General features: G+C 34.3%; 2 protein-coding genes across 3 annotated transcripts in view; both read right to left on the minus strand.

The window, feature by feature from the left end:
• The window catches only part of cltcl1 (clathrin, heavy chain-like 1), a 55,541-nt gene extending 53,252 nt beyond the window's left edge, over positions 1-2,289 (minus strand). The window contains exon 1 of one of the 2 annotated variants that reach the window (XM_082188855.1): positions 1,683-2,289. In XM_082188855.1, coding sequence (XP_082044981.1) covers positions 1,683-1,724 — 42 coding nt within the window. In that variant the 5' untranslated portion in view covers positions 1,725-2,289. The remainder of the gene's footprint in view (positions 1-1,682) is intronic. The other variant, XM_082188856.1, reaches the window with a different exon arrangement.
• Positions 2,290-3,194: 905 nt separating this feature from the next.
• LOC309513172 (uncharacterized protein) lies at positions 3,195-14,964 on the minus strand. Its single transcript, XM_082188914.1, has 19 exons — positions 14,586-14,964; positions 13,751-13,782; positions 13,621-13,655; positions 12,570-12,607; positions 11,891-11,987; positions 11,327-11,421; positions 11,161-11,218; positions 9,725-9,817; positions 9,595-9,623; positions 9,467-9,500; positions 9,293-9,371; positions 8,503-8,533; positions 8,395-8,419; positions 8,195-8,309; positions 7,081-7,112; positions 6,639-6,670; positions 6,459-6,542; positions 5,114-5,272; positions 3,195-3,830 (listed from the first exon to the last, which is right to left on the minus strand). The coding sequence occupies exons 1-19, from the start codon at positions 14,586-14,588 to the stop codon at positions 3,714-3,716; spliced, it is 1,188 nt and encodes a 395-aa protein (XP_082045040.1). The 5' UTR covers positions 14,589-14,964; the 3' UTR covers positions 3,195-3,713.
• Between the last annotated feature and the right edge of the window lie 695 nt (positions 14,965-15,659).

The raw sequence follows: 15,659 nt of genomic DNA on the forward strand, positions 1-15,659 counted from the left end.
ATATTATCAACATTAACATCATGATTTTCTGTATATCTGCTTTGAAACTGTGCATTGTGAAACACTTGTGTCATTGTTACATAATGTTACATGTAGTTACTATAGTAATAACTATAAATTAAGCATAATTACATGCAACTAACACTAAACCAAACCTAACCCTAATCCTAACCCTACAGTAAGTACATGTAGTTTACTCAATATTACTCAGTACTTAATTTTATAATTACACTGTAATAATGACACCTTAAAATAAAGTGTAACCAAAAGCACAATATAAATACATTTGAAACGTGGAAATCTTTCACAGCAGAGAACTGATTATCATCATAAATCACTATTATTGCTGATGATACTTATAGGGTTAAGGCTGGAATAACAGATTTTTGCCTTGATTTGCACAACAAAACAGCACTTTGCAACACTTTTAAACAGCAGTGACGTTCCGGTCCTCTCCGGAGTGTGTTTTAACACCGCACATGACAGCACTGTGCTGAATGTTGCATCTGTGAGGAAGGAATAGCGCATGACGGTGCAACACAGTTTCAGTACATCTGACTAATGCAGTATAGAGGAAAAAGAGACACAGACAGTGTTAATACGTCAGCATTAAAAGCTCAATGAAATCTGTATTGGGAAATGAACCACTTAATAGTCAGATTCAACACTGACAACCACCCACACTCAGGTTCCACCGACAACAACTTTCAGAAACTGTGAAATGATATAAACAACTGTGTAATTTCAATGCCTTGTCTTTCATAAAGCGAGACCTGGTTTCTATAAAGAGATATTAACAGTATTTCACGGAGCATACTGTACCTGCACTGACAAACATTGGATTGTGAGGCGTCAGCATATTATTATTATTGAGTTTAATCATCTCTAAAACTCGCTTCAGCGACCCGCTTGTTTCACTACAGTAAGATATTATTTCGCATGCCATGAAACAACTGCAACACAACTTTGTCACTGTGGCAATTTCCATCATGCAACTATTTACTGGCATATAATGTCAAGCATTTTTATACATGCTGTGTGATGATCTGAAACATTTCTAATTTGTGTATAATGATGAGTTCATATTACTGTACATGTAATATTATCTGTAATAAGACTTAATGTTAGCAATAATGCTTAAAACACTGTTGGGCTATTGAAGTGGAATGCAAGACAGCAAAAATGTGATCAAATGCGGAAAACCTTTAAAGTAATATTGATTTGTCACAGCAGCTTGTGCATATTTAGCAATACAATGTTTTATATTTAATAAAATACATGATGTAACTACATTATTTTAAATGTTGGGCAAGTGCAAGTGTGTAACATTTCATCATTGCAATTTCAGGAATGCAAAAAAAAAAAAAAAAGCATTCCATGATCTAAACTGTATTCATTCAAATGTCATGCAACTCTGTAACAAATTCGAACACGTCATGCAACGATGTTACAATGTACCGGTTCGTTGCCCTCATTCTTTTACGCGTCAGGCTACAATGTAACATGTAACGCAACTCCATATTCTTTTAAATGTCACATATGTATCAAGTATGTAAGTTGTGCGTGCATGAGCGCAGCGCGCGGGCGAGGCCGCTGATACATAGTTGCGTGTTTACAGTTTGACGGCTCGCGACGCGTCGAGCGGAAACACACGAATGTTGCGTGTGTTTGTGCGGTTTTACCTGCAGATGCTCCTGAAAGCGGATGGGTAAAATCTGCGCCATTCTCCAGGACCAACACTGAGAGGACAGGAGGAAGAGGAGGAAGAGGAGGAGGAGGCGCAGATAAAGAGTTGTGTTTGTGTTCTGTTCCTCCGAGTTGTGTGTCCCGTTAGACACGGATATTCCGCGAATGCTCGTGAATCTCTTCTTTCTTCGGCCGGTCAGATTCACTCCAGGCAACTTCTCTGAGCGCTGCCGGACTCCTCCGCGTGAGAAAGTAGACCCGCGCGCACTGATACGAGCTGAATGAGGGAGAAACTCCAGCGCTGCGGCGCAGATGCTGTAAACACTCTCTCACAGAAGCTGAGTGAGGGATATAGCAGTGAAACACAGGAGTTTTACAGATGAAGGGACTGTGAAGGGGTTTCGTGTACCCCTCCGCTCGAGACAAACATGTGACAGCAGGAACTCCCCCCCACCACCCCCTAAAAATACTGGGGTCTATTTCTGCACACTCACGCAGAGCAGGAACAACAGCAACACACCGGGCATTAACCCAGTGTTATGTTAGTATCATTCATATAGTATTCGTTAACAATTTTATAAATATAAATTTTTATATTTTCAAATTTCTATATATTTTTCAATGTCAGCTTTATTAGTTTTGTTATATGTCTGTTTCGTTTTTTTATTATTTTTTATTTCCATTTTAATTTTAAGTAATTTAAGTAGCCTACTTCAACTTAAACTAAAACTATAAAATATTCCTTAGGCAAGTAGCTGAAATATTTACTGAAAGTATAACTGAAAGTTTTTTTTACTGAGTGATGTTAATTAACTACATTTACTAAATATAGGGTTAGGGTTACACTTTATTTTAAGGTTTCATTGTTACAGTGTAATTATATATTTAAGTACTGAGTAATATTAAGCAACTACATGTACTACATGTACTTACTATAGGGTTAGGGTAGGATTAGGATTTGGTTGCAGGTTAGTTGCATGTAATTATGCATAATTTACTGTTATTACTATGGTAAGTACATGTAACATATGTAACAAGGACACTAAAATAAAGTGTTACCCTTTATTTTAAGGTGTCTTTGTTACAGTGTAATTATACATTTAAGTACTGAGAGTAATATTAATTAACTACATGTACTTACTATATGGTTAGGATAGGATCAGGATTTGGTTAAGGGTTAGTTGCATATAATTTTGCATAATTTATTGTTTTTACTATAGTAACATATGTTACAATGACACTGTAAAATAAAGTGTTACCAGGTTTGGTTCAGGGTTAGTTGCACGTAAATATGCATGATTTACTGTTATTACTACTATGTACATAACATGTAACACTGTAAACTAAAGTTTTATCATTATTTTTTTAAAGTTAACATTTATTTAAATTACTAGAAATGTTTTAAGTTAACAATGACAGCACTGCATTAAACAAAACATAATAGAAAAGTACCATAGTATTCCTTGACATATCCATAAATACCATGGTACATGAACAGTACCATTCAGTTCTATGATCTCTTTATTAAAACAGTGTTATTGCCACAGTTTTGGATATGTACAGTAGCGTGGTACCGTTTGAAATGTCCATCAATGTTTCAAAGATCTATCAAGTAAGAATTAATATGAAAATAATTTCAAAGTAACATTATATTGATAAATACTTTTTCAAACCACTTAACATTTACATTTATAGCTTGTCAGAATATGGATTCAAAGTAGCTTCACAACCCTGCCACTGACATTTTGATTTTAATCAATGTTTGTGTGATTTAAAAAAAAAAATGGTCAGAAAGGTCACGTTCCTTTATTCAAACTATTTAACACTAAGACAACAAATTGCTCTGTAAACATTATACATATGTGAGTTTAGCTAAACTACAAAGTCACCACATATAAAATCCCCAAACATGAAAGCCACTAAACACAAGACACTATCAACGTTTGACTGCATTACAAACACGATAAATAATTGAAGCTATGTATGAGTGAGTGTTTCTATATGTAACCTCAGGTTGAGCGGGAGCATTAGGGCCGTACGGCGCGAGACAGGAGGGTGCTGTGTTTAGCTTGACTCTTACGGTCGATCAGCAGAATCGGGTTCTTCATGTGATGCGAAATCATCTCCTGCAAACTGCCGAAGAGCTGGAAAACACAGACAGAGATGATCAGACCTATTGTATATTACTACTGTAATCAGTGTGAAATTTGCTCTGACATTTGCATTGAAATATGTCAGTATGTAGTAGTGGCCAAAAGTGATGTCTAGAGGTGATGTTTGTTTTTAATGACCGTAAAAAGTTCAATTAAATCATCAAAATATGAGGAAAATATTTTAGATTTTAGAGAAGGGAAGAACAAAACACTAAACTTGGTTATAGTATTTATCTGACAAAATTATTTGGCAAAAAAAAAAAAAAAGGCAAACTACAAAAGCATACATTGACTACAACATATTTCATTGGTTCTCGCTTGTTTTTGAATGCTTTGCATGACAGCCTGGCCACAAATTATGTCCACCCAATTTGGCATGTTTCAGTGCATTATTATCACCAAACAATCGACTCCAAGCACAACTACGCAATATGCTCTCAAAATGTTTGAAGATAAAGGGTGAAGATGTGTGTGTATGTTCATAATGAACATATACTGTAATGAACATGTATATATACTGCAATAATAATAATAATAATAAAACAATTACTATTATCACTATTATTATGATGATGAATTCAAAGTGATTTGCTTAAATGTGATATTTTAGAAAATGGATGATAGAAAAAATTCTTCACACAAAAAAAATCTATAAAATATTTGGGAGAAAAAGCCGGGGGGGGGGGGGGGGGGGGGGGTGTATAATAAACGTGCTTTAAGTTCATTTTAAATGTCATGGGATCAATTCCCAGGGAATGCAATGCATGCATTGAAAGAAATGTATCACTCAAATGCAATGCAAGTCACTTGCAAAATGCCAAATGCATAAATGTAAACAACCAGGAAGCGAATGTAGGATGTATATTGTGTCATTTTTATATATATATATATATATATATATATATACACACACACACACTCTACAGTTCCTCTTCTATTCATTGTGCGTTCATGCCATGTCATAATTACCGTAACAATTCTGAACTGTAAAAAGCCTTCACGTGCTTGTAGAACTTGTAATTACAACGTGTAAACTCGTCATTTTCTGAGAGCTATGACTTGCTGTACCACCTGACCACTGCAGACTGAAGGCGTGTTCGACTTCGACCAATCGGTGTATGACATCAAAGTAGCGCGAGAGCAATTCGAAAGCACATGGAGCTTTATTTACGGTGATTACGACAGCAACATGCACAGTTGCACCACAACACTTCTGATCAGAGAACACAGAGACAGAACATGTGAGAGAAGCAGATCTTCCTCTCCTCCTCTACCTCTTCCGTCTTCTTGCCCTCTTTTCCCAGCGCGTAGTGTTGCGAGTCCTCTAGGAAGCGCACAGGGATGTTGTAAACGGTCTGATGGTAGAGAACGACCAGCGTGAAGGGCTGACGGCCATTCTGAGAGTTACTGTACCTGACCAGAAACGTGCCGTCCTGCGTGAACACAGGGCAGAAACACACAGCCATGAAATATGGACTTTTGAGCGAAACTGGAGAGAAATGGCTCCAGATGTTAAGATTAAAAAACCACAAAAGTCCCTTACTCAAAATGAAAAATTACTCTTTAAGAGTCCAAATGTCTAAATTCATGACAAATGATAAACATTATGTGGTTATGGTTTAGGCTAGTTGCTTAATTTCAGAACAATGACTCAAATGAACATTCCCATTTAGATGATAAACATGAAGCATTTCAATAAAATACAAAATCACACATAAACAGACACAATTTGTTTATCCTGAATATAGTTTCCTCCATGTGTATCTACATTTTTTATTATATATTTATGTATATGTTATTTGTAACATGTTATTTTGTATTTAAGTTTTTGATTTTATTGCGTAATTTCAGAACAACATTACCAATTAGATGAAAATAAATCAAATATAAAATTTAAATAATAAAAAAAGTGAAAAATATTTTTTGTTATATTTTATTACTTAACTTCAGAACAATTCCCAAAACATTCCCATTTAGATCAAAACAAATAAAATATAAAATAAGAATAATACAAATAAAAAAACATGTTAAAATATATACATTTTACATGTTTTTTATTGCTTTATATCAGAACAACATTCCCATTTAGATAAAAAAAAAAAATAAAAAAAAAATAAAATAAAAAAAACATGTACATTTTACATGTTATTTGATGGCTAAATTTCAGAACAACATTCCCATTTAGATGAAAATAAAATAATTAATAAATATATATATATATATATATATATATATATATATATATATATATATATGAAGATTTCAGATGCAAAAGCCTCTAAGTGCCATCTGAAATTTTCTTCTAAAATCAAGCTTGTATGTTAATGTTAAGTTATTTCCCTTTAATGGCAATGAAAATTACCTATTAATTGACATTAATTAAAGTGAAATTATTGAACCTAAATTTAAGAGCTTGATAAAAATGCTCATTTTAGAAGAAAATTTCAGATGGTACTTAGAGGTTTTTGCATCTGAAGTCTTCATATATATATATATTTTTTTTTTTTTTTACTTGATATTTTATATTTTATTTTATTACTAAATTTCAGAACAAGATTCCCATTTAGATGAAAAACATGCAGCATTTAAATAAAATACAAATCACACAAAAACACACACCTTGTTAATCCTGAACAAGGTTTCCTCGGAAGTCTTCCGGTCGCAAACTCCAGCAAACCACTCTCTGTCCTGAAGCCCCGCCCCCTGATCGTGATAAACACCACCAGCCAATCAGTTACTGAATAAAGAGGCAGTTTGCCACCAATCACATAAAGAGTTGACAGTGTCTGTTGTGTTTACCTGTGCAACTGGTTTTACTCCAAAAGAAAGCGCTGTATGAGGAAAGAGCATCAATGAATTAGGGAAGAGCCGATATGGAAATTATGACTGAATCTGATAACAGTAATTGTTTTTATGTGACAAACATATGACAACAGTAACAACAAGTTCTAACAGGAGTCAGATGAATCCTGTGCATTAAAAAAGATTAAACTGTTAAATTATTTTGGCTCTTGTCGTGTGAAAAGATGATTTAATTTAGAAAATACAAGCCCGCATATTAATGACTTCTATCAGCCAAATCTTCTAGACAAAATCACTAATATACATCAATGCTGATGTGGTCACTGATCTGACATCTCAAATAAATGTCAAATAAATGCCTTTATTAACCCTAAGTGTTCATGTGTCAACTCTGACGGACAGAGGAATGACAAAAAATGAAAATAATAAATGTGCTCACCTGTGCTGTCCTGAGATGGCGGAGGAGGAGGACTGGAAACAACATATTTACAGAAATTTGAGTTTTACAACGGATGAGGACGAGGCGAACGTGACAATGAAATGTGCGACTCATATTTCACATGAAAAAAAAAAAGGAAAAAAAAAAGTTTGCATAAAGAAGGTGATGGGACTATATTTTCATAACAATTGCATATTGCCCTCAAGTTCTCATGCGCTAATGCAAACAAAAACAAAACTCTACGACAGTAATGAAAAATCCAGGGTTATGATTGTTAACTAAATCTAAAACTATAAAAACATTATTATTATTTGAAATAAAATAAAACATGAAAAAACTTATTTTCTTTCAGCTTATTACCAAGTAACTTTTCTTATTTTCGTTTGGTTTAAGTGGAAGTACTAAAATAACTAAAGCAAAAAAAAAGCCAAAAACTAATAGTAATAGTATAAAAATAGTATATAAATGATACTAAAATAACACTTGAAAAATCACCCAGTATTTAATATATAAAATGTATATATTAAATATATAAAATGTCTATATATTTTATTTTTTATTTTACATTTTATTTAATTTTATTGCTTAATTTTAGAGCAACACTCTATGGAAATAAATTTAGATGAAAATAAATAAAATATTAAATAAATATGTACATATATATATATATATATATATATAAATATATATATATATATATATATATATATATATATATATAGTCTAAATGTAAAATGTTAGCAAAAGCTATAAATTATACTAAAATAACACATACTAAAATAATCCAATGTTTAAAAAATAAATTCAGCATGAATAGAAAGCTATGTAAAAAAATAAATAAAAATAATACAACCATGAGGTATACTAACATTTGTAATGGACATTTTACATATGTTATTTTTTCACATTAGACTAATATTTTTTTTTTTTTTTTTTGTCTTTATATTGGACAACTGAGAATTGGGCGAGTTTGGAGGAATTTTCATGAAATTTTTTGTCACAATGCAAATATTCTTACTGGAACCATAGACTGAATATTTTATGCACTATATAATTGCGTATTTTTTTCATTTGATTTTAGTGTGAAATATCTCTGAAGGCTTCACAGACTCACCTGGGTTTGACTTCTTTGGGGACGATGATGGGAGGAATGGGTTTGCTGGTTAGTGCGGGTGGATGCGACTGGCCAGAAAAAGTGATACTTCTGAGCTTCACATCTGGAGGCGGAGCTAAACAACCAGACAAGCTGTCAAGTGGAGCTTTACATGTGGCTCATACGGTCTACATCATCATGCATGAGTTAAACTCACTAACCTTTCTCACTGATCAGGAGCGAACTCTGAGGAAACCAACAAATAAATCAGATCTCAAGAGAAGAACACTGTACTGAGAGCATGCGTGTGAAACTAGTGCAGTACTCACAGAATGGGCTCTGGGAACGGGTGGTTTCATTCTGTAAGACAAGAAGAAACAGTATTACCAAACTAGATTTTGCTAACTAGATGCTCACCTGTGCAAAAGTCCCTACCAGGATGCCAGCTGTGATCTGAGTAGTTGCAGCAGATTGCCATACAGTTGCAAAAGAGTGATTTTTAACACGTTGTGTGGCGGTTACTAAGGTGTTGCTAGGCAGATTCTTACTGGCCTAATTGAAGAGATTCCCGCCTCAAGTCTCTGATATTCTGGTCTCTACTGTAGACTCGGGTCCCTCCTTCAATGTAAATTTTAATAAAAATTATTCTTTATTTTTGTATTTTACGTTTTCATTTTAATTTTAGTTAAAGTTTTAGTGTTTTTGTCATTAGTTATATTTTTAAATATATAGATTATGTAGGTATATTTATCATTTTAATCAATATAATTTATTGCTGTCAAATCAGTTAATCGTGATTAATCACATCTAACATAAAAATTTATATATGTATATATATATATACACACACATATATATATATATACATTTATATGTTAGATGCGATTAATCAACTCCACAGCACTAATATAATTTTATTCATTTTTATTTCAGCTTTAGTTATTTTACTTCATCATTCAAGTTAAAATAAATGACAAAGAGAAATTTTGCTTTAGCAACTAGCTGAAACAGTTTTTTTATATATATATATTTTGTTTTATTTCAGATTTATTTCAGTTTTATTTCAGATGATTTTCATGGTTTTAGTAATATTATTAAGCCTGATTTGGACATACGTACAGTGGTGATGGAGGGTCTCGAAGGCCTACACTTTTAGGGGGCATCGGCATACGGATCGGGTTTCGGGGTGAAGGAGGCTCTGGAAAAAAATAAAACAATGAATTGCAAATATGATTTAAGTCACCTTATCATTCTATAAAATCATTTTAAGCTATAAATTCATGCAGCACTGACCTGCTACAGGATCTAGATAGGTATCATCATCATCCTGACAGATACAAAAATAGAGTAATATTAAAATGATCACAAGGCACCCGGCTTAATTTTTTTCTTTAACATTTCTGATGCTCAGTCAAGCTTACCTGCCCTTCATTTGGGTCCAAGTAAACGTCTAGAAGGTCAAAGAGTACAGTAACTAAAAGTGCAGTGTGTCATCAACTAATAAAATCCAATATGAAAATATGAGTTTGATGAACATAGTCTTGAAATGACCTTCGTCGTTCTGAGGGGCCGGTGGAGGTCTCATCGGGGGTCTCTTAGGCGGGGCTTTTTTACCAGGTTTATCTTTACGGATCACCTCAGGGGCTGGAGACAGAGAATGTAAAGTTTGTTGCATATACGCCATCCATCTATCTCTGCATTACACTACCATTCAAATCTCTGGGGTCAGGAAGAATGCATTAATTTGATCAAAAGTGAGAGTAAAAATGTATAATGTTACAAACACATTTCAAATAAATGCTGTTCTTTTTAACTTTCTTTTCAGTAAAGAATCCTGAAAAATAAAATGTATCACGCTTTCCACAAACATATGAACTGCTTTCAACATTGATAATAATCATAAATGTTTCTTGAGCATCAAATCATCATATTAGAATGATTTCTGAAGGATCATGTGACACTGAAGACTGGAGTAATGATGCTGGAAATTCAGCTCTGATCACAGGATATAAATTACATTTGAACATATAGTAACATAGAAAACATCTATTTTAAATTGTAAAAATATTTCACAATATTACTGCTTTTACTGCATTTTTAATCAAATAAATGCAGCCTTGGTGAGACTTTCAAAACATTACAAAATCTTACTGACCCCAGACTTTTGAGCGGTAGTGTGCATGAAGCTCAAGACTAGGATGTGTTCACACAAGCTGCATTTAAAACTAATCACAACCTTGAGGCACATTTTTAAAAGTTGAAATACTTTGAATTTAACACAGTGTGTGCCTAAAAACAATGCTGATGGTCTTGTTTTGCCTATATATTCCGACAGAACAGTTAAAGTCCCCCTGTGGTGAAAATCCAGCTTTTAATGTTGTTTATGTGTCTATGTGGTGTTTTTAATCTGCTTTAAGACAAACCATGTGTAAATTCATAAGTCGACAGCATTGCTGAGTATTTCCTCCTTAAAACTGCAGTGAACCAAAGACAGTCTCAAAAACACGATTTGAAATCGCTGGTGTTTCTGACGTCACAAACTACCTTGTAACCAATCAGATCAACGTGTGATCGTCAACCAGTGGATCTCTGAGCTGAGTGAGTGAGTGGAGGCGGGGCTCATTTACATATTCATAGAACCGCGTATACGAAATGAAGCAAAGGTGTCGGGTTACATTCAAGATATTTTAAGGCATGAAGAATTTTTTTTCAAGGAAAAAAACATTTAAATTGTAATTTTGGTGATTAAAGGTTTTTTAGGGATAAAATGATTGACTATAAGGGGACTTTAAGAAAGCAAAGAAAATGAGGGGGGAAAGTAAGTATTTAAACTACTCTACACTGCACCAAAGCCCCAACAACAACAAACTCTTCTAAAAAATTAAAAATATGAATGTCATCATGCAGCACAGACACATGAGAGGATAGAGACTGATAGAAACAGGCAGTCGAATGAACACCATTGATCAGAGTTCAAAGTGACTCACGTTTTCCATCATTGGGGTCGAGGTAAAACTCTTCGGCATCGTGAGGCGGCTCTGGCTTCTAGAAGCAAAACAAACACTGAATCTAAAAGTTGCACGTGCCTCTTTTGTTAAATTAAATCATATTAAAGACAGATATTGCAATAATTTGAGCACAAAGATGTTTTACTGTGCTTTTCCCGATCGGGAGGATCTTGGCTGGTCGTGGCGGCGGTGCTGCCTGTCTTTTGGGAATACCAGGGTTTGGGCTTCTGTCTGGATAACCTGAGATAAGCAAACACTATATTAGAAACTAAATAAAAAATATTAGCACATTAAATATAAATCACATTAATCAGAAGCATAATTAATTCCTATTAAAAATAGAAATATAATATAAAATACATGTGACATATTTTTAACAATCCATGCTAACATAATAACTAGGTAAGCCATTCGTATGGTAATTTAGATAGATAGATAGATAGATAGATAGATAGATAGATAGATAGATAGATAGATAGATAGATAGATAGATAGATAGATGGATGGATGGATGGATGGATGGATGGATGGATGGATGGATGAATGAATGAATGAATGAATGATGGATGGATGGATGAATGATGGATGAATGATGGATGAATGATGGATGGATGGATGGATGGATGGATGGATGGATGGATGGATGGTTGGATGGATGGACGGATGGACGGATGGATGGATGGATGGATGGATGGATGGATGGACCTACCAAGGTAAACGTTCTCCTCTACTTGGCGAGGCTGGACTTTAATGGTGGGACGCTCACATGGTGGGGCTTCATATGTATCACCATCTTCCTCATCCTCCTGTAAATACATATATTAAAGTAAACAACGATCTTGTTCAGGTGTGTCTACAATAAAATATGTCAAATAATATAATATAACAGCTCAGATGCATCACAGGTCACAAGTGGTAAATAGTAATAATGAATGATACCTTTATGGTAAAAACAAAAAACAAAAAAAACGGAAGACAAAAAATAATAAGGAGAAAAGAGAAAAGGGGGGATAAAAGGAATAAAAACGGCATGTCACTGAAAAAAAGGAAATACTCAGAAGATTGACAGTAGATGTATGTATCAGGATGATGTCATGAAAGCCTTTCACAAAAATCAGCAATTCTATTGGTAGGGGAAGTGATACCTTGTGGTGACAAAAGCAACAAGAAGAAAGATAAACACTGCTGTTCCCACACTTTTTAACATGTGTGTGTGTGTGTGTGTGTGTGTGTGTGTGTGTGTGTGTGTGTGTGTGTGTGTGTGTGTGTGTGTGTGTGTGTGTGTGTGTGTGTGTGTGTGTGTGTGTGTGTGTGTGTGTGTGTGTGTGTGTGTGTGTGTGTGTGTGTGTGTGTTAGACAGGTGATCTTTGCACAGTAACGTTACTTACAAATTCCCCTTCTGGCCAGCCGTATGCAGAGCTGTTATCTGTGTTTGAGAGTTGGAATGAGATCACACAAAGTTTGAAGAAACAAAAACACATTTATAAATCATTACAATACTGCATTTCGTTCTTTCTTGTGTGTGTGTAGCGGCTGGTAAACCAAGTATTAGTGCATTTCCGCCACTTTTATGGCAGACAATCAAATAGACGAAAAAAAGAAACATTAACGGTCGGTGTCTCGGCAGTGACCAAAATAAATAAGTAAATATATCCGAACTCTGAATAATCATCACGCGAAGTAACTAGTAGTGACTGGATATACAACGGCAGCAAAAATAAAAAACGATAAACCGTAAAACAAAATAAAACAAGTAACCCTGTATAATTTATTTATGCCGCGGTGCTTGCTGGGAACTTGAGTTGTTGTTAGAAGAATCCCTCAAAACGCTCATGTTCGACAGAAACGCAGGAAATAAGACATACAAAGCAAAAACGCTTGCTTTTGATTACTTAAGTGTTTGGTGCTCTTCTTTTTTTATATATATATTTTTTACTGTTTAAAGCACTCAAGACGCACGCGTCGACACCTATGGTCGACATCGAGACGTCAAAAAAAAAAAAAAAAAAAAAAAAAAAAATCGCCACAAAGAGTTCAAATAACGTGAGCCGATCATTTGCAAACTAACCAACCTCTGCCTTTTGAAAGGTCTGTATGTGTTCACATTGTAGCTGATATTCACTGCGGTTTTGTTTAGAGTTCTGCCAAACTTCTTGTATTATTCATATATGTACAGTTGATATAATAATAATGGTTAAAAGTAAAAATGCAGCTTGTTAATATGAGGTTAAATTAAAATATTGCCTACGTGAACGGTGATTCAATCAAACTGATTGAATAAAATAAATAGTGATTGAAAGACTGATTAATAGAAGTAAACTTTTTATTTATTTATTATCCCCTATAGCTTAATTTTAACCTAAAGTCTAAGGGAAATACGTGGATGTTTTAATTTTTTGACTGTTTTTACACAGGTAAGGCCTATTGTCATGAATGCACCTGTTCTCCTGGGAGGGGCAGGTGGTCCACCATGTCTGTACAGAAGAAAAATAACAGGTAAATCACAGTGATGCATGAGAAAGGTGTATATGAGAAATTTTTATGTTTGATGAAAAAAAAAAACACTTACAGTACAGATGTTTTCAACTTCTCAAAGAAACTCTAAAAATAAAGAAATCACCATATTCTGAGCAATAAAACTTTTCTCTGGTGACCAAAACACGTACACATTTCGATTGAAGACCTTTATATTTCCCAAGTCAGGTAATGTTTAACAAGAACATTATGTATCGATCTTTACTAGTTGTTTTTGTTAAACAGTTCCCGGATGGTAAAAGATTGTGTAAATGTATATGGATGAAGCATGCATAACTGCAACATACAAGTAATATTATAAATATAAACAATGTCAGAGAAAAACACAGCATATCACTTTTTCTTTCACAACTATTCAATACATAAAAAGCTGTTTTACTTTAGAGGAATAAAAACAGGTTCAGTAATGTTTTGACTGAAGGTGAGGGAAATTAAATTAAATTAGATTAAATATCACAGAAATAAATAAGCATACTGTACTGTATACTGACAGCACAAAGCGCCGTAACTGGTGTGACTAGGTAAGGGGAAGCTGAAACGTTGCTATTTTCCGGTTTTTATCAGATCAGTGGTTCAATTGCATCATGCAGAGAACAATGCAATGCTTATTTAATGCGAATGAGGAGCTGAAACATTTTAAAGCAGAAAATAACTAACCTTTCTAAAAATATATGATACGTACAGTATCTGACATCAGTTACAGGTAATAAATGAAACTACTGCCTGGATGTTGCCACACCATATTATGATTACGTTGATGTTCACATATAAAACATTTGAAACCAACTCAAAATGCCCATAACATGTCAATTTTGTCTGGAATCCTAAATGTAGAACATGCAATATAAATATGAATAATTGTACTTTACCATGATGCATGAGGTGTTCAGTTCATCAGGAAGCTCTCTCCTGTAAGGTTTGGATGCAAATATCCTAGAACTTTGTATAAGAGGACAGTAAGTAGCGTGCTGACAGTGTGTGTGTGAGTTAGAGTATTTGCATAGCAGGTGGATGATTTAGCAGGTAGCTGATTATCCCTGTTAATAACAGAAAGTCCTTCGACCGGCTCTAAGTTCACTAAAGCACTTTGTTCTCTCTCTCGTCTGATGTTTAGATGCATCTGACCACAGACGGAGCACTGTCAGAAAGAAGAAGTGTTATCAAACCTTTCAGAGGAACAGAGTTTGGTGACATGAGACAGCACATCACAAGAGACGGTCTGTGTCTGTGCAGCACGACACCTGTGAACGTCTCCAAACCCTGGTGATCATCACCAGTTCCTGATCTCCACCTGCTGATGGCAGTGTGAACACATCTAACAACATTCACACACACAAATGGACCATGATGTGGCACAATTTTCACTGCATGAAGTTTAAAGGAAACAAATCATATTTAATGCCGGGAACAGCAGTTTCTCTCTGATAATCGTCGATAAAACTAGCCATTGAAATGTTGATTTTGGTTTTGACGGAGCAGGTAAAGCAACATATGTAGGTTGCTCTACAAACATTGCAAGCATCCAGTAAATACATATCTCCCTCTGGAAACATATCTGATCAAAATTCTTTCTAACATTCTACTAATCCAACACTAGCAACTCTATAACTTCCCGTCTGCCTGCCTGCATACCATTCAACATTTGTGGTCGATTTTTTTAAATTCTTCTGCTCCCCAAGACTGCATTTATTTGATCAAAAATACTGTAAAAAACAGTAATATTGTGAAATTATTACAATTTTAAATAACTCTTTTTTATGTGAATGTATAGTAAAGTGTAATTTATTCCTGTGATCAAAGCTTAATTTTCAGTATCATTACTCCAGTCTTCAGTGTCACATGATCCTTCAGAAATCATTCTAATATGCTGATTGGCTGCTCAAGAAACATTTCAGATTATTATCAGTGTTGAAAACAGTTTAAATGTTTGTGGAAACCGTGAT

Source organism: Leuciscus leuciscus (genome assembly GCF_965113295.1).
Source record: "Leuciscus leuciscus genome assembly, chromosome: 13".
Taxonomy (NCBI): domain Eukaryota; kingdom Metazoa; phylum Chordata; class Actinopteri; order Cypriniformes; family Leuciscidae; genus Leuciscus; species Leuciscus leuciscus.